This window comes from Panthera leo, chromosome E3 (genome assembly GCF_018350215.1).
Source record: "Panthera leo isolate Ple1 chromosome E3, P.leo_Ple1_pat1.1, whole genome shotgun sequence".
NCBI classification, from domain to species: domain Eukaryota; kingdom Metazoa; phylum Chordata; class Mammalia; order Carnivora; family Felidae; genus Panthera; species Panthera leo.
In genome coordinates this window covers 28,555,646-28,574,956 of record NC_056694.1, presented here as the reverse complement: position 1 = coordinate 28,574,956, position 19,311 = coordinate 28,555,646, and the positions used below count along the sequence as shown (strand labels likewise).

General features: G+C 47.6%; 1 protein-coding gene across 5 annotated transcripts in view; it reads right to left on the bottom strand.

The window, feature by feature from the left end:
• MYH11 (myosin heavy chain 11) overlaps positions 1–19,311 on the bottom strand; it is a 122,593-nt gene that overhangs the window by 33,224 nt on the left and 70,058 nt on the right. For all 5 annotated transcript variants that reach the window (XM_042922891.1, XM_042922887.1, XM_042922888.1 and 2 more), the window contains 8 exons: positions 19,018–19,116; positions 16,004–16,147; positions 9,494–9,589; positions 7,346–7,464; positions 6,249–6,401; positions 5,651–5,824; positions 3,992–4,165; positions 1,780–1,894 (listed from right to left, as the gene is read on the bottom strand). In XM_042922891.1, coding sequence (XP_042778825.1) covers positions 1,780–1,894; positions 3,992–4,165; positions 5,651–5,824; positions 6,249–6,401; positions 7,346–7,464; positions 9,494–9,589; positions 16,004–16,147; positions 19,018–19,116 — 1,074 coding nt within the window. The remainder of the gene's footprint in view (positions 1–1,779; positions 1,895–3,991; positions 4,166–5,650; positions 5,825–6,248; positions 6,402–7,345; positions 7,465–9,493; positions 9,590–16,003; positions 16,148–19,017; positions 19,117–19,311) is intronic.

Below are 19,311 nucleotides of genomic sequence, written 5' to 3'. Positions count from 1 at the left end.
AGCATAAAGGGGGAAAGAGAGTGATGGGAGTGATCTCTCTGATAAGTTATTTGAGCAAAGGCCTGAGAGAAGTGAGTGAGTGATCAGGTAAATATCCATAAAAATAATATTCTGGGCAGAAGATGTAGTAAGTATTCCAAGGTAGGAATCTGGCACATTTACAAATGCTCAACAAAGAATATGTGGTGGTGTTATTGCAACCACCAAAAGGTTCTTTTTCTTTCAGAAGGAGAGACTTTACCAGCCCAGTGGGTCCCACGCATGCCAAGCTCAAACCACTGGCATTGCTATGAATTTCCCTTAAAGCGCTGCTCTTCCTGCACCCCATGAATTTTGCTAAGTTGTGCTTTCATTTTTATTTAGTTCAAAGTACTTTTAAATCTCTCTTGATAAATAACACACAACAAGAAAGTTCTTCTCTGAGTCACCTGTTACTTAGAAGTGTCTTGTCTAATCTCCATGGATACAGGGATTTTCCAGCTACCTTTCTCTTACTGATTTCTAGTTTGATTCTATGGTGGTCTAAGAGCAGACACTGTATGCTTTCTATTCTTTCAGACTCATTAAGGTGTGTTTTATGGCCCCGAATGTGGTCTATCTTGGTGGCCATTCCATGTAAGCTTGAGAAGAATGTGTATTCGTCCATTGTTGGATGAAGCCGTCTATAGATGACAGTTATATTCAGTTGGTTGATGGTGGTTCAGTTCAACTCCACTGGAATTAAGATCCCCCATTTCTGTCCCTTGTACTCAGGCTCCATGTAATAAAGTCTTGTCTCCTGCAAGACTTTGGGCTCCTTGAGAGAAGGAACTTGCTGAGTTGGTCAGGAATCCCAGGGGGAGATGCCATTACCCCATCCCAGGGCCTGGTACATGGTGAGCATTCAGGAGACATTTGGCACAGCAGACCCCCACGAGCAGAATTCTCTACTACACCAAAATCAAGGGTGGCCTGTCCTATAAGCCCAACACCCACAGGCTCTGTGCCAAGGACAGAATTTGCTGTGGGCACCAAGGTCCAGGAACAAAAGCAGAAAAGCCCACTGCCCCTAACAGTCATCACAGCAGCTGGCATGTACTAAGCCTTTCCTATGGGTGTGGCAGGTGCTGAGCCCTTCACATGGATTATCTCTTCGCTGGTTCTCAGAGGCAACCAAAGTGTGGTGCCCAGAGCATCAGCAGTATAACCTAGGAATGTGTTAGAAATGCAAATTCCGAGGCCCCACGTAGACTTGCTGAGTCAGAACCTCCTGGGGTACGGCCCAGCAGTCTGAGTTTTGACACGTCGCCCTGGAGATCCTAATACATGCTCAAGCTTGAGCCTCTGGTCTAATTCTACCCTCACAATAATCCTAGGAGAGCTGGGAACTATTGTCATCTTCCCGGTTTTACTAAAGAGGACACTAAAGCTTAGTGATGTCAAGAGACTTGTCCAAGATCACACAGCTAGTGCAGGGCAGAGACAAGATTACTGTCTTTGTGGCTCCAGATGGGAACTCGCCATGACCCTTGCACTACCGTTTCCTCTATTACAGCCTGTGCCTTGATTTAAGACCTTCCCCCTGGGGTCCAGGTGTGGGATTGAGGGGTCAGGGGTCACCACTCAGGAAGTGGCTCAATGTGTCAACAAGTCATCCCTGACACCCGCCCACACTGCCCTCTCCCCACCCCACACAGGCCCACCCATCCTGGGAGGAGGCGTGGGAACAGGCCAGGGGTAGCTGCAAGGAGGTAGAGGACTTGGCATCCAGTCCTCCAGCGCCAGTAGGCAGGGCCTCACCGTCCTTCCACAGGTCGGCCACAAACTTGTCCGAGGAGGCATTGAGGAGGGAAGTCACGTTGTCATTCAGCGGGTCCATGTTCTTGGTCAGCCAGGCACTGGCATTGTAGTCCACCTGCCAAGGATCCCACCACTGGTCAGGTGTTTCTGCTTCAGTTACAAACTAAGGGCAGGGCCCACGGCCTTCTGTTTCCCTCCCGGATCCTCCCAGGTCAGAGCGGAAATGGCATTAGAGCCGCCATGATGGGAATCCGCAAACACCAGTGAAGAGACTGATAGATCAGTATGTTAAAGGGCCCTGCGCATGGTGGGGCATCAGCCAACAGTAGCCATTGCCGAGCTATCCTTGCCTTCTCTTAGCAAGCTTCTGGCAGCCTCCTTTCTGCAGAGCCCGGAAGGATGGCTGTGACCTCCTAAAGGTGTAGGGCTTTGGGGGATGGCAAACACTCTCCCTCACACCCAAAGATCTTCTCTCATGTGGAGAAGACCGGGCAACAATTAAATTACGTTTGAGGATCTCATTTCCCATCTGTGATGAATGTAGTTTGGGTAACTTGGAGATTCTGATATACGGATATAAAGAAAAAGGATACATAGAGCTTTTTAAATTCCTAACTTGAACACTGACAGTGGCCAAACTCTTAATGCTATTATTGTGACTATGAAATGGAAAGAACTTGTAAAATAACTCTGGCGGGTTATTACGGGATGTGGGTTATTATGATGATAGCCAGGCCTGATGGGAGAGGGAACTAAAAAATATCACTTGCAAAGTAGGGAAAGGAAAAGTGTTACTCTAGGTGCCTAAGGGAACGTACACTCCCTTGAATATAAGGTAGGAGTTGGCAAGCGTTTTTGGTACAAGGCCCAGATAGTAAATGTTTTCAGTTTTGTAGGCCACAACTTCTTTGTCACATACTGTCACAAGCCATCAAAGACATTATGTAAATTAATGGACGTGGCTGTGTGCCAATAAGACTTTATTTACAAAAACGGGCTGTGGGCCAGATTTGGCACATGGGCTGTGGTTTGCCAACCCCTGGTATAGGGCATTGCCTGTTTGTATGTGGCAGTTGGGGGGCGGGTAGGGGAGAGAGAATAAAATACTCAGATTCTGCAAGCCAGACTAAGCTGTGTCTTTTCTACACTATCCAGGACCCTCAGGAGCTATGGGCGAAGGTCCTATATATTTACAGCTATCACATGATGATCATCATTATGAAGAAGAAGGAGGAAGAGAGAAGTAGGGAGGGAGGGAGAGGAGGAGAAAGAGGCAGAGGGGGAGTGGAGGAAGAAGAAGAAGGAGGAGAAGGAGAAGAAGGAGGAGGAGGAGGAGAAGAAGAAGAAAAAGGAGAAGGAGAAGGAGAAGGAGAAGGAGAAGGAGAAGAAGAAGGAGAAGGAGGAAGAGGAGGAGGGGAAGAAGAAAAAGGAGAAGGAGGAGGAGGAGGAGGAGGAGGAGGAGGAGGAGGAGGAGGAGGAGAAAAAACGAGGAGAAGAAGGAGAAGGAGGAGGAGAAGAAGGAGAAGGAGGAGGAGGAGAAGAAGAAAAAGGAGAAGAAGGAGGAGGAGGAGGAGGAGGAGGAGGAGGAGGAGGAGGAGAAAAATGAGAAGAAGGAGAAGGAGGAGGAGGAGGGGAAGAAGAAAAAGGAGAAGGAGGAGGAGGAGAAGAAAAACGAGGAGAAGAAGGAGAAGGAGGAGGAGGAGGAGGGGAAGAAGAAAAAGGAGGAAGAGGAGGAGGAGGGGAAGGAGGAGGAAGAAGAGGAAGAAGAGGAGGAAGAGGAGGAGCAGGGGGAGGAGGGGGAGGAAAAAAACCATCATCTATTTCCCTGGACAGCACAGGCATGTGATAGGAAACTCAAGGCTGTGATAAGGGAGACTTTTGTTGGAAGGGTGTGAAGGTGTATTTATTGGCCATCCCATCCCAGTTGGCCCTTCCTGTTGGGTTTAAGTTGTAGCGGGAAGGATTCAGAGTCTACGCAAGAAAGAATTGCCTGGCTACCTTGGTTGGAATAGGTTACAGAGGTTAGAATAGATATATAATTATGTCTCAGGACATATATCTCTTACAGACACTCAGACACATCATACATAGGACTCGCTTGGATTGATTTACACCAGATGCCTTTGGGCTCTGCCATTCCCTAACTACTCCCACTCGGACGCCCCGCCTGGTCCCCGGGGACAGGGAGAGCCCTGGGGCCCATGGCTGGTACCTTCCCGGCATAGTGGATGATGGAGAACTCTGTTTTGTCCTTGAGCTGCTTGGGCTTCTGAAACTTGGGGTGGTTGCCCTGCTCCGTGCACAGCTTCTCCACGAAGGACTTGTCTGTGGCTTTGGGGAACCAGCACTCCTCGTCCAGCAGGGCCAGCACACCCGGAGGGTTGTTCTGTGGAAAGCACGGAGGGTGGGATCACAGCTAGGGTGCTCAAGCCTCGGGCTTGCCAGAAAGAGCTGGCCGCCGAAACGCACCGTAGGCAGCCCCTACCTCTGTGACCGTGTCTGCCTACAAAGATGGATTTATGCCTCCCACGCCTACAAGTCTATCCTCAAATGGCCCTGTGGCCGATGGACCCACACGGAGGACAGAAGGGCAGGCGCCAACAGAACGTGTGCAATTCTGCCCCCTCGTGGACAGTACACGCGGAACAGCACAAAGATCTCAGGCTTGAATTTGATGCTTTGCATATAGATTCACCTCAGGGTTCTTCTCCGTGGCCCAGACAGGCCAGGAGCACAGCCAAATTCACACCTGCCATTCACTTTGGTAAAAATGGTCTTCACTTTGCTAGAGAAGTATTTCTTTTCTTTTTAATGTAAGCGCTACACCCAACGTGGGGCTTGAACTCATGACCCCCGAGATCAAGAGTCACATGCTCCACCGACCCAGCCAGCCAGGCACCCTGAGAACTATTTCTTCACTGCTCTGTCCAAAGCAGGCCTCCTTAAATCATTCTCCGCAGAGGCCTTATCAGAGAAGTTTTAGTGGTTTTCTTTGTCTTGTTTCTTGGTCTGCTCCTTCAGGAAGGGCAGGGACTATGTCCATCTTGTTCATGGTTACATCTCCGGCCCCTAAGAAAGGGCCCGGCACAGAATAGGTGCTCAGTAAATAGTCATTCAACAGTGACTTATTGTGTACCTACTGTGGCCATGGTTCTAAGGAGTTGGGGATCCATCAGTGAGAAAAACAAAGACCCCTGCCTTTGGGAATGAATGAGTCAGAGAGGGGGAAGACAAGGAAGGGAATAGGGAGAGGGGAGGGGAAAAGGCAGAAGGGAGGGGAGGACAGGGGAGGAGAAAGGAAGGGAGGAGAGGGGAGGGGAAGGGGAAGGGAAGGGAGGGGAGGGGAAGGGAAGGAGGGAGGGGAGGAGAGGGAAGGGGAAGGGAGGAAGGGAGGGGAGAAAAAGGGAAGGGAGGGGAGGGGAGGCAAGGGGAAGGGGAAGGGAGGGAGGTAGGGGAGGGAAGGGGGAGACAGGGAGGGAAAGGGAAGGGAGGGAAGAAGAGGAGAAGGGAGGGAAGGGGAAGGGAGGGAAGGGAGAGGAAGGGAGGGAGGGGAGGGGAGGGAAGGGGGAGTGAAGGGGAAGGGAGGGAGGAAGGGGAGGAGAGGGAAGGGGAAGGGAGGGAGGACGGGAGAAGGGAGGGAAGGGGGAGGGAGGGAGGGGAGGGAAGGGGGAGGGAGGGAGGGGAGGGAAGGGGAGGGGAAGGAAGGGAGGGGAGGGGAGGGGAGAGAAATAAGAAAAGGAAATGCCTTTGCCAGCAAACTGTGGGTTAAGGGAAGCGTGCTGGAGCTCGCAGGGACTCGGTGGGGAGGGGCGAAGGCAGGGTCCACATGCGGGTGGATAAGGCCGCATGTGAGTGAGAGGCGGGCCCTCACCGGCCGCTCGATGAGCTCGATGCAGGGCTGCAGGTCGAGGCCGAAGTCGATGAAGTTCCACTCGATGCCCTCGCGCTGGTACTCCTCCTGCTCCAGGATGAACATCGTGTGGTTGAAGAGCTGCTGCAGCTTCTCGTTGGTGTAGTTGATGCACAGCTGCTCGAACGAGTTCACCTGCGCCCGCGAGAGGGGTGGGGGAGGGGCGTCCTGGTCAGGGGACACCGGGGCCCAGGGGAGCTCTGCCCGGCGAGAGCCCCTTGCCTGCCACCCTTGTGTCCTTTCCACAAGAGCCCGTCTGCCATTTCAGGGCCCAGAGAGGGCTTGTCCCCAGCGAAGGCTGCCTAGAGTTCGTGGCGGAGGACTGAAGAGAGAGGTGGCAGGGATCAAGCCTCGCCTGTCGCACCCAGCCGCAGCTCTGGCCATCTCACTTCCAGAAACCAACACTCTTCCTACACCCTCGAGGATCTAACCTCAGCTAGACAGCCTCCCACCCTAAGTCGTCATCGGCCTGCCTTTCTCCAAAATAATGACTTCTCCAAGGGGAAGCTTCTGCCCAAAGAGCCGAGACCACGGCTGTCATGATCCCACCAAGCTGTACCTCAAAGATCTCAAATCCAGCAATGTCCAGGATCCCCAGGAATGAAGCCCCTTGCCGGTGGGTCTTGTCTAGGGCTTTGTTCACGCGGCTGAGTATCCAGCGGAAAAGGCGTTCGTAGGTGGCCTTGGCTAGAGCCTCTACGGCAAAGTCTGCCTGTGGGGAGAAGTGAGGGAACAGGTTTATCTCCAGTGGGCTGTCTTTTCATATGAGCCCAGCTGGCAGCTCAGATTTTTATTCCTCTTCTGCCCGTAATCAGTTCTTGAAAAATAAACATCAACAAAAAAAGAAATTATGCCATCTCTGTAACTAGTAGAAAAATGGCAGTAAGGAAGAGAGTGGCCAGACTTAAGGAATGACTGTGTGGAGAAATAAACACTTCTTGTCAGAGGAACCTGGAACAGGAGAGAGCCTGTTCCTTCCCAGGGGCAATTTAGAGGTAGTCAGTTCTGCCTCTAGAAAGGGTACACAGTCATTTCTAAAAATGTATGTTTTAGCTCTGACTTTGGATGCACAACTAAGAGAGCAGGATGAGATCATGAGTGAGGTACTCTGCTGTTCTTGTTCAGTAGTGGATCTTCAAAACCTGACATGGGACTTTGAGTATTCCAGTATTGGAGGGATGAGATATAAAGAGATGGACAGATGGATAAAAAGATAGATGGATGGATGGATGAACAGATGGATGCATGGATGGGTGAATGGATGGATAAACAGAGGGCTGGATGGATGGATGGAAGGAAGGAAGTATGGATAGTGGGTAAATGGATGGATAAATGGAAGGACGGACGGATGGATGGATGGATGGATGAACAGATGGATGCATGGATGGGTAAATGGATGGATAAATGGAGGGATGGAGGGATGGAGGGATGGAGGGATGGAGGGATGGATAGTTGAACGAATAAATGGATGGGTGGGTGGGTAGGTGGATGGATGGATGGATGGATGGATGGATCGATGGATGGAGATGGAAGGAAGGAAGCATGGATGGGTGAATGAATAGATGGATGAACAGATGGATGGAAGAGTCTGCAGAAAAATATGCAAGCTCAGGAATAAATGTCACACACAGAAACAAACAGCAAATGCATCATTACCTGTTCTTTTGTTTGAGCTTTCTGTACTACATCCCGCCCAACCTTGATACGTGGGGTCAGGATAGATCTGGTGAAATCTGTCACATTAATTCCCATGAGGTGGCAAACTTTCTGAGCAGCTGGATGGAGAAAAAAAAAGCATATTAAGTGTATCACCAAAGAGAAGGCTTAGGAATGAAGGCACATCACCTGCGATACTTGTGATCTGTGTATGCAATTGATACTTTTTGAGAAATGGAGCATGATGTAGTGAACATAGCATGAAAGGGTCCTGAAAGCTGCTGTCATTGGTGACGTCATCCCCAATGTTTTGCTAAGTGGCAATGATGGGGTAGGATGGGGCCATGTGATTTGGGAAAAGCTATTTAACTTCCTAGAGTCTTGGTTTTCTCAGTTCATAAAGACACAGCCATTTGATACCTTGTTGAGTTATCAATGAGATTAAATGAGGGAAGGCACGTAAAGTGCCTGGCACATGGTCAACTACCAATAAATGTGTCCCACTATGCCAAGATATGCATTGCATCATTATGTGTGGTGGAAAATACCGGAAACTACTTAAATGTCCATTAATATGGGAGCGAAAAAATGTACCATGAATATGAAACAGCAGTTAAAGGGAACGACTCTCTTTCTCAACTGGGGATAATTTTGCCCCCAGGGGACATTGGGCAACGTCTGGAGATATTTCTGATTGTCACACCAGGGGGCGCTACTGTTGAAAAACCCTGATCCAGACAAGGGTGAGCAGAGAGAAAAACAAGTTGCAGAATGCTGACTCCCAGGTGAAATCACTTATGTACATTAAAATCACACTCACAAAGCAACGCTATATATGGTTTAGATACATGTGTGTGAAAAGCCTAAAATACAACTGGAAGGGGACATAGTAACATACAGCTGTGTTTGCCGGGAGACAAGGAGGTGACTGGGACGTCAACGTGGGCTACATTGTTTCATGTTAACGACCAAGCAGTATTAGAACATATTCGCAAATGCCACTTCTGGATGGTGGATTCTTGTAATAATCATGTATTTCTTCTCTTAAAACTCGTCCTCAAAAGAAAATCATCATCCACCATTACTGTTGGCTCAGCACAAAGGCTACTCTTGTCTGATGGCTTGCCTATGCGTGGTGGACGATCCGCGGTGTGGTTTTAGGATTTTTTTCCCTGTCTTTGCAAGGGGTGTGTTTTTGTTTTTTGGTTTTTGTTTTGTTTTTTTGGTTTTGTTTGTTTAGGTTTTGTTTTTTTTGTTTTTTTTTTGTTTTTTTTTTTTTGGTTTGTCTTTCCCTGAAGTTGTCTCCTGGGTGGGAGGAGACCTTTAACTCGCCATATTTCGGAGTATGCAACACCAGAAACTACTGGCAGGGCCTGTGGAGGGTAAGCTCTGGGGAGCTTCAAAAACAACACAGTATATAGTCTGTGTGGGGCGTGTTCAGACAACAGGTAGACAAGCCAGGAACTTGCTATCCATTTGGCTCAGCCACCAACAAGCACGGGGGATAGATAACCAAGCAACCTTTCCATAACACAAAACACTGCAGGTATTGGCAGGTAGGGCTGGCATATTGAGGAAAAAAAAGCAAACAAACAGGATGCCTAGTTAAGCCTTTATTTCAGAGAAACAACCAACATTTAAAAATTATAGTTAGGTCCCAAACACCGCATGGAACATACAATGTATTATAGAATGATACATTTTATAATAAAAAATGTTGGTTGTGCATCTGAAACTTGAATTTAACTGGGTATCTTCTATTTTATCAGCCAACTCTAACTGCGGAGAAACTTGGGGTCTGTGTCCCCCACGTGAGGAATGGGGCTGTTCCTGTCTAGTTTGCCGATGAATGCCAGGGCCTGGCGTATGGTGCAGGCTCAAAAATATTTGCTTAACAAAATTAACAAACAGGGGGTTATAGAACTGATGGTCCCTAAGGATCCTGTGTGATCTAAAACTATTAGCTTTCCTCGCCCACACTCTGATTCAAGAACTTCCCACTGTAGGATCTTCAGCAGTAAAAAGTCTCGGACAGAAGTCAGCGAAAATAACTTAGTTTAGCTCTTGTTAATAACCGTATCCAAAAAACAACCAAACGCTCCTTCCCATCACAGACGTTGTCAGTTATTGGGACAAGACAGCAAGCACCTGTGTTATCCGGCATTGATGCTTGGTCTGTGTTTCTTTCCTTCTTGAAGACAATATTTCCAAGCTGCAGGACGGACGACACCACCTTCAGTATGGCTGGGTGAGGACAGAAGAGAAGATAAGGCACAGACCTCAACACCGAGGGGCCGTGGAGGTTTAGAGTCTACAAGTTATTGGGGACCTTAGAGTCAGCCTACATCTTTCTCGAAAGAAGACTCAGTTCTGAGCTCCTAAGTCTAGGAAAGAGGCAAACTAATCTAATACCATGCTAACAGGGTAGAAAACCTGGCTGGGGGTAGCAGAATATGTTCAGATGCTTGCTGACAATCTTGTGCTCAAAGGAACACCGTGAAGCAGGGGCTGGCACACTGCAGCCGATGGACCAACTCTGGCCCACTGCTTGTTGTTGTCAATAAAGTTTTATTGGAACACAGCCATAATGATTCATTTACGTATTGTCAATAGCGGTTGGCTGCTCCAAGGGCAGAGCTGAACAGTTAAAACAGAGATCAAATGGCCCACAAATGCTAAAGTATTTATTTACGCGACCCTTTACAGAAAATGTTTGTCAATCCCCACTATACAGCAAGAAGAATGAACGAGTTACCACCATAAACAACAAAACTGTTGTAGCTCACAGATGCTGAACAAAAGATGTCAAAGGCAAACAATAAAGTAACTATGTAAGTCCACTTACAGAAAGTTCAAGAATAGGAAAAACTATGGCATTAGAAGTCAGGATGATGGTTATCCTTCATTGGTGGAAACTACTAGAATGCCTATGGGGAAGCTTTGGGGCTCTGTTGGTGTTCTCTTAGTTAAAATGATTACTAGCAGTACAGGTGTATTCAGTCTGTAAAGGTTAATCAAACTGTGCACCTATGATATACATGAATTTCTAAATGTAAATTTTATGTCACTAAAAGTTATTTAAAAAGCAACAAAACAAAGCAACAATCCCCATGCTTCTCAGTGTAGTTTGGCTAAGTATACAAGATGCTCATGCGAGGATTGAGAAGGGGGAAATTTTTTCCCCCTTGACAGCCAGGTGTCTCCAGACAAAATAATGTGTCCCCAGACCCTTGGAGCCCTTCTGACTCCGTACTCAGCCCATGTTACTATTAAAATGGCGCCTATGGGGCGCCTGGGTGGCTCAGTCGGTTAAACATCCGACTTCAGCTCAGGTCACGATCTCACAGTCCGTGAGTTCGAGCCCCGCATCGGGCTCTGGGCTGATGGCTCAGAGCCTGGAGCCTGCTTCCGATTCTGTGTCTCCCTCTCTCTCTGCCCCTCCTCCGTTCATGCTCTGTCTCTCTCTGTCCCAAAAATAAATAAAAGTTAAAAAAAATTTTTTTTAAATAAAATGGCGCCTATGTCTGAAATCCCCTCAAGACCATGAGTGACTGGCGAATGGGGGGCTGTCCTATCATCTCTGCATTCTCAAAGCCTACTTAAGGGTCCAGATACACATGGGGAGACAGGGAAGATGCATGGGGGGTGTGCAGGATGGAAGGAAGGATGGAAAATGGAGTAAACAATGGATAAATAAATCAATGGATGGATCAATACACTGATGGGTTGATCAATGGATTGACAAATGGATGGACTAAATGATGGGCAGATGGATGGATGGATGGAAAGAGAGATGACTAATTAATACAAACATTTAAAAAACCATACTAAACGGGCTTTGTAAACTATTAGGTGCTATGCTAATAGTTTTTTTCAATGTTTATGTATTTGAGAGAGAGAAAGAGTGGGGGAGGGGCACAGAGAGAGGGGAGAGAGAATCCCATGCAGGCTCCACACTGCCAGCAGAGAGCCCCATACAGGGCTTGATCTCACAAAATACAAGACCACGACCTGAGCCAAAATCAAGAGTAGGATGCTTACCCAACTGAGCCACCAGGGCGCCCCGCTATACTAATAGTTTCTGAACTCGAAGTTTAAACTAAGAATTGCTGAAGTGACTCCAGAGCCCAGGGAAGCCGTCTAACTCAGGGTTCTCAACCTTGGCACTGTTGAAGCTGGGGGCCAGATAAATCACTGGTGGGGCTGCTCTGTGCGTGTCTGTAGGATGTTCAGCAGCACGCCTGGTCTCCCACCACTAGGTGTCAGTAGCGTTCCCTCTTCTGAGTTCTGAGACCAAAAAACGCCCCCTAGGAGGCCAACCTCCCCAGATTAAGAACCACTGGTCTAAATGAATAAAGCAAACTGAGGGGGACTGTGGGGACGCATGGGAGCCACAGCCCCACCTGAAGGGGTACAGCTGGACTCCAGTCATGCAGCAAGTCCAGAGCTGCTCCCAGGCCGATGTATCCAAAGCGGATGGAAACCCAGATTCTTAATGTGAAACCTACTCATGTTTAAATGCTGGGAGCCAACTTACAACAACTTTGAAGCCTGTGTAGGTCGATCCCTCCCTGTGGGCTCAGGCCCCATCGCGCTGCTTTTTCTGGTACCGATAATGGGATCACAGAAATGGAAGAATGGCCACCATACTCAGGCCACAGGAACTGAACCATCCAAGAGAGTACCAGTGGGCAGCAAAGTGGCTGGAAGGGGCTACACCAAACGCAAGGGCGGCGAGGGCTGGCGGTCTGGGGTGAGTGCCAGTCTGGGGTGGTCTGGTGAGTGAAACCAGGCACTCTGGAGTTAGAAAACCCCAGCTGCGCCGTGCTGAGCCTCAGTTTCCCCGTCTGCAAACTGGAGCACGTGCTTCAAGAAGTTTCTGTCCAGACGGTGGAGGCAAGCAAGGAGCCTGGCCCAGCAGACACTGAACAGCCACCTACAGTGGCTTGTACACGGGCCCCCAGAAGATGTGTCCAGCCGGAAGCTGGGAACGTGAACTTCCACAGAAAGAAGAGCCCTGCAGAGGTAATTAAGTCAAGGATCTCAGGTGAGATCATTTTGGATGAACCTGGTGGGCCCCAAATCCAATGACAGGTGTCCTGGTAGCAGAAGAGGAGAGGACATGCCCAGTTGGAAGCCGGCACGGGGTGGGTTTTCTTTGACAGCCTCCGGAAGGAGCGAGCCGTGCCAACACCGTGACTTTGGGCTTGTGGCCTCCAGAGCCGTGAGAAAATCAATTTCTGTTGTTTGAAGCCACCAGGTCTGTGGTTATTTGTTCGAGTAGCCACAGCGGACGGACATACCGGCCTTATTTACAGAAGAACAAGAAAGAGGGTTTTCTAACACGTGGCCTAAGCACTGCCAAGGGTACCCAGAACGGATGATTCTAGGTGATGGGCAAAACTTCCCAAAAGTTTGGATCGTTAGGCATCTATTCTAACTTACTAGAAATAGTAAGGACATACAATTAGTGATTGTACAGAAATTGTTGTTTCGGACAAAGTTCAAGCAGTGTAGGGCTACAGAAATCTACACTGTGCACAATAATTGTCAGCCAACGATAATATAGCTGGGACCTGGAAGTGGAGTCATTTACAAACGAGGACATCTGGGAAATGGATCTAGACGGTCCCTGGGAGGGTCTGTCTGGGTGCAGGAGCTACCTGCCAGGGGGTTCGTATCCTGGCCCTAATCTTACTGGCTGTGTGACCTCAAGTCAGGTATCAGCCTCTCTGGGCCCCTGTTTCACCATTTGAAGGCCCATAGAAACATCCACCTCCTAGGATCGTCATGTGGCGTAAATGCAAAGCACCTCAACGTGGTCAGTACCCAAGAAACATCAGTTGCTGGGATGTTACGATGGTTCCAGTCCTCTACTGCTGCTAACTCTCTGTGTGGCCTGGGCAAGTACTTGTCCCTCACAAGAGCTCCAGGAACCAGAGGGGGTTGTTCCTGGGGCCCCACGAAGCTCCAGGGCTTGCACTGATCCCCCCCCGCTCAGCCCCATTCTCCTTCAGCTTCTCGGTGGGGCCTTGGGAGCAGCTCTGGTGTTCTAACTGGGGCTGCTGTGCATTTTTCTAATCATTCATTTACTTCTCTTTCCTGCAGTTTACTAGGAAATGATTTCACAAATGCAAAATCAGCTTTCCTTGGGGCCCCTGGGTGGCTCAGTCGGTCAAGCGTCCAAACTTCAGCTCAGGTCATCATCTCACGGCGCGTGAGGTCAAGCCCCGCATCGGACTCTGTGCTGACAGCTCAGAGCCTGGAGCCTGCTTCCGATTCTGTGTCTGCCCCTCCCCCGCTCATGCTCGCTCTTGAAAATAAATAAAAACATTAAAAAAAAATCAACTTCCCTTGCCATAAATAGATGGCAACTATAAAAATAAATACAGGAAAAGGAATAATATTATCAAATTCCAGCAAGATGCCAGGCCTGGAGTCTGCTCTCTGGGGTGAAAGGGGACATTAGCAAGTACCAGAGAGGGGCTGAGGACTTAGTGGGTGCCGATCTGCTACTCTCTTCCTTGAAAGTCATCAGGAGAGCTGAAAAGAGCAGAGAAAGCAAAACATCCTGCAGTGGGATTCTACGTGACCAGTAATGCCACGAGTCCACGTTTCGGAATACACCGGGCTCCTTCTAGCCTCAATTCCCATACCTTGGTTCTGACAGGGATTTTTGGAAGGGTTTAAAGGACAAAAACCACATCCCCACAGACAAAAACAGAGCACAGAGGACCACACAGTGGGGCTTGGGAGTCCCTGAGGCCCCAGAGGGAGTCCTAGCTCTTCCAGCTGTGTGTCCTTGGGCAAGTTCCTTCACTTCTCTGTGCCTCAGTTTCCTCATCTGCAAACTGGGGATAACAGTGGTCACATCGTCGGGTTCTTTCAATACTAAATAATGGGGGCGCCTGGGTGGCTCAGTCGGTTAAGCATCCGACTTTGGCTCAGGTCATGATCTCATGGGTTGTGAGTTTGAGCCCCGTGTCGGGCTCTGGGCTGATAGCTCAGAGCCTGGAGCCTGTTTCGGACTCTGTGTCTCCCTCTCTCTGCCCCTCCCCTGTTCACACTCTGTCTCTGTCTCTCTCAAAAATAAATAAACATTAAAATTTAAAAAAAATACTAAGTAACGCATATAAAGCACTTCTACTGCTGTGTCACCTGACATCTTCACTTTAAATGTATTAGAACCATTTCCATATGAGTCAATACTGTTCTAAAACAATTTAGAAGACCCTATTGATTTCTTTCTTAAGGCCCAATGATAATTGAGTAAATCCTCACTGGTCAAAGTTTTAGTTTGTTCGTTTCATTGTTTATTATTATTTAAAACTGGACACCTTGGTGCCTTTTTTTGAAAAGAGGCTCTCACATATGTCTGGCATACAGCAAGTATTTAATCGTTAGCTGTTCGTGTGTGAATTTTTTTTTTTTTCCAAAGCCAAGATCAGAAGTAAAAAGGACTCGTGTCCCAAATAAAAAGAATCATTCTGGGAGAGCCCATGCCATTCAGGAAGGGATGCTGTTAATATTGGGCTCTGATGTGGGGCTCTGGCCAAAATACACAACCACCACCCATTTGTCAACTGACCCACGGAGCCTTTTTTTCTGGGCCCCCAGTTATCTCCGGGGAAGCTGTCCCTCCCTCTATGCTGCATTGCAGCAACCCTAGCACTATTCTGGGGCTCCAAAGGGGTGTGGGCGTGGGAAGGAAGAAACATTTTCCACAACCATGTCCTGGTGTTCCCAAAAGAGATTAACCTTGAACACTGGGGCACGTCTAACCCAGAAGGCAAAGAATTTCTTAAAGCCCAGTGTGGAAACCGAGATTATCTCTCTAGGCTTTCTTGATCTCAGAACCAAATGTGTTTCTTGGTCACGGGCTGGTGACATTGATCGGTACTGGCCTATCACCAGAACTTCCTTTCCAGGAAGAGGACAAGTAAACCCGCTGCCTCAGATATGCCCCCCACTCCCCGCCTATCCTCTGCCCATGTGTTCTTGACGAGACCAACAACCTCTCTGTTTCCAGCTCCAAAATGGAGTAGAGACCATAACATAAGCCTCTCAGAGTTTTCCATAACCCCAATCATTGTGAATAACTCAGGAATATGCACCTAAGAAATATCAGCCTACTCCATTCAGGGACTCAGGCAGGGATTCCAATCTGTTCTTTCCTGCTGGACATAAATCCAAGGGATGTAAGGGCTGGCGCTACAGCAGCCATTCTGCCCCCAAGAAACTGCAGCCTACCTAAAGACAATATTGCTGAGAGACCAGGTTCCAGAGACACTCTTTGAGCCCATTGAACTCCTTGTACCTGAAACCCACATCCCTGAACTTTCCAGCTCTGCAAGATCATTTTCCTTTTCGCTTAAGCCAATTTGGGTCATTTGTAACTGAAAAAGCCCTAACATATGAAGCCAGTTTTCTAAAACACCAATAAGCTACCTTAAGGTAATGTTCACTTTCCTTCTTCTTCTTCCTTTTTTTTTTTTTTTTGAGGGTGTCTGGCGGGCGGGGGTGGGGAGGGACGGAGCAGAATTCAGCAAGCAGAAATCTGTCCTTACCAGGGAAGGCTCTCTAACTAATGTTAGTGGCCCAGAGGGCATGAATCCGGGCCTCCTCGCGGGCACCCAGCCTGAAGGCATGAAGACTTACACAGCTGCTCCTCATCACTGAAGCCCATGATCGCCATGGCTTCCACGGTTTCCTGGAACATCTCGTCATCCTGGGCAGCTGGGATGGGCACAAAGCCATTGGAGAGGAATGTGTAGTTGTTGAAGCCCTCCAAAAGCAAGTCATCTAGAAGGAGAGGAAGATGGGGTGGTGGTCAGGAGGGTGGACTTTGAACATGAGGCAGGAACCTGTCCCGAGACTTGGACGGTTTAAAACCTTCCTTCTGGTTCCATCACACAGAAGGCCTCACCAACCATCACTGGCCTAATACAGTGGTATAGGTTGTGCACTGCTCCAGGGTGCCTGGAAGCTAAAACCCAGCGTTGGCTCCCCTTGCTAAGCCATGTCCCTTGACACAGGCTTGCAGCTAGCTTGAGGAAGGCACACCTTTATCTCAATTGCCCCAGATCACCCTGCCGTTTCTGAACAACGCTGCCTGAAAAGCAAGATCAATCCTTATCCATCTATTTGTGAAAATTTATCAAATCGCTGGGCCGCCTGGGTGGCTCAGTCGGTTAAACATCCGACTTAGGCTCAGGCCATGATCTCACGGTCTGAGTTCGAGCCCTGCGTCAGGCTCTGTGCCGAAAGCTCAGAGCCTGGAGCCTGTTTCGGATTCTGTGTCTCCCTCTCTCTCTGACCCTCCCCCCTTCATGCTCTGTCTCTCTCTGTCTCAAAAATAAGTAAATGTTTAAAAAAAAAATTAAAAATAAATAAATTTATCAAATCGCTAATTCCCATGAATTTTAAAAATCAACTACTACCAAAAGGTTTATAATAAAAACACCATTCCCTGTCTGCCCTTTTTCCAATTCCTACCTTACCCTATAGCACTGCTTTTAACTCTTTGGGCTGTTTCTTCTGGCACTTACCACGATCTCTACATAACAGCTTTAATTTAATCATATGTAACATACATTTGTATATACTATATAACATGTCCTATATTACATGGGCTTATATAAGTTATAATGTTATGTTTACATATCATGCATAATAGGCTATTTCTGGATATTTCAAGATGAGATCTTACCTACTGACCCCTCTATAATGGTGGATAAAGATTTAGCTCTCTCACACCACCTCCCCTCACCTCCAACTATTTCCAGTCAAGTCGCTACATAAATTGGTATCAGAGCTTGTCAAATCTAGTCTGCTGGTTGTTTTTGTAAATAAAGTTTTATTGGAACACAGCCACTCTCATTTCACTGTCGATTTTCTATGGCTGCTTTTACGCAACAGTGGCAGGCAGATTTGAGTTGCTGCAACGGAAACCATATGGTCCTTTAGCAAAAACCATGTGGCCCTTTAGCAAAAACATTTGTGGCGACTCCTTGTTCCTATCATGAAACCTTGTTCTTGTGGCAACTCCTTGTTCCTATCATGAAACCTTGTTCTTGTGGCGACTCCTTGTTCCTATCATGAAACATTGTTCTGTGGCTGTGGCCACTCCTTGTTCTTATCATGAAACATTGTTTATCATGAAACATTGTTCTCTGTAAAGTATATTCTGTGGTTACACTTTGTTGTTGCTACTCAGTTGTCTCCTCCCCTTTCTCTCCCCAAATTTATAATTGTTTCTCTTTTCCTTGTACTCTTTGCTTTTAGGACACCCTCTGGCACATCAAGCGTCCTCTTCCAGATCAATCTTTAATGAGGCTGGATTTGGTTGAATATTTTTGGAGGAAAGTCAATGAGATGCTTTTCTTTTTAAATAAAGGTCTTTTATGGATCAAGTCACTTGGAAGGGCCTGATGTTAAAGTGACCCAAGAAACCAGAAATCTCCAGCCTGTGGATTAGCCTTGATGCCTGATTAAAGTCACAAGGATCTGGGTCTTTGCCAAGATTTCATTTCGCAGACTATGGGTAAATTGACAGATATCTGATCTTCTCTAAAAGCCTCACCGTTTTCCAGATCTATCATCAAGAATAAAAACGGCCTGTAAGAATTTCAGTAGTTAGCCTTAAAGACTAGGGACAGAGCACAACACTGGATCATTCTCCCTAAGCCACCTCATAAGGTCCCACACTGTAACTGACAATTAATCTAATTTCCAAGGTACCGCATATGTTTGGCACCTCCCCACTTTCCCCCAGTGGCTGAACCTTGAAATACACCTCATCACAGCAAAGGTAGCAGCACACACATCTTTGCTGGCTATTTTCTTAAGCAAAAGGACTAACCCTGGGCCACAAAACCGATGGGAAGCAAAGTCTGGATTGTCTTCATAAAATTTCAGTCTTAAAATTATTACTGGAATTTAGACTGCACTATGTACCTATATTCACTGGTAGATTCCTTTTTTTCAGGTATGTGATTTGCATATTCTTTTAAGAATATACGGGGCGCCTGGGTGGCTCAGTTGGTTAAGCGGCCGACTTCGGCTCAGGTCACGATCTCACGGTCTGTGAGTTCGAGCCCCGCGTCGGGCTCTGTGCTGACCGCTCAGAGCCTGGAGCCTGTTTCAGATTCTGTGTCTCCCTCTCTCTCTGACCCTCCCCTGTTCATGCTCTGTCTCTCTCTGTCTCAAAAATAAATAAACGTTAAAAAAAAATTAAAAAAAAAAAAGAATATGCAAAAAAAAGGGGGGGTTGGTTAGCAAATTGCGGGAAGTTCAGACATACATGCAATTTCCTACTGGAATCTGGTATACTGTATATTGCATTTATGGGAAAAATATCTCCCCTACCATTGACAGATGTTAACCACACGTACTGTGGTGACCATTTTGCAATATATACAAATATAAAATCATCACGTTGTATACCTGGAAGTAACATGTTATATGTTAGTTATACCTCCGTAAAAATACTTTTTTTTTTCTACCACAGAGGTGAACAAACTATGGCATACTGCCTACTTTGTAAATAAAGTTTTATAGTAATACAGCTATGCCCACTGGTTTACATATTGTCCATGGGAAGGGAGGAACCCCATCCCCCACTGGTCCCCCCCACACACACACACAGTGATGCATCCTCACAGGTCACTTACTTTTCATCTTGTCCTTCGCTCCAGCAATCAGGTAGTAAAAGATGTGGAACGTCCTCTCGTCTCTGGCTTGGCGAATGGCCCGAGACTTCTCCAGCAGATCTGGTTTGGGAGGAGTTAAGAATTCCAGGGGATACCACAGAGTGTCTCCTTTCGGGAACCCAACCTTCCTCCCCATCCCTGTCTCACCAACTGAGGGAGGGGGCCTCTTTTAAGCCTCACCAACTATCGTGGGAAGTAAAGGCAAATATTATTTGCATTTTCAATATAGGGAAACAGAGGCTCAGGGAAGGAGGT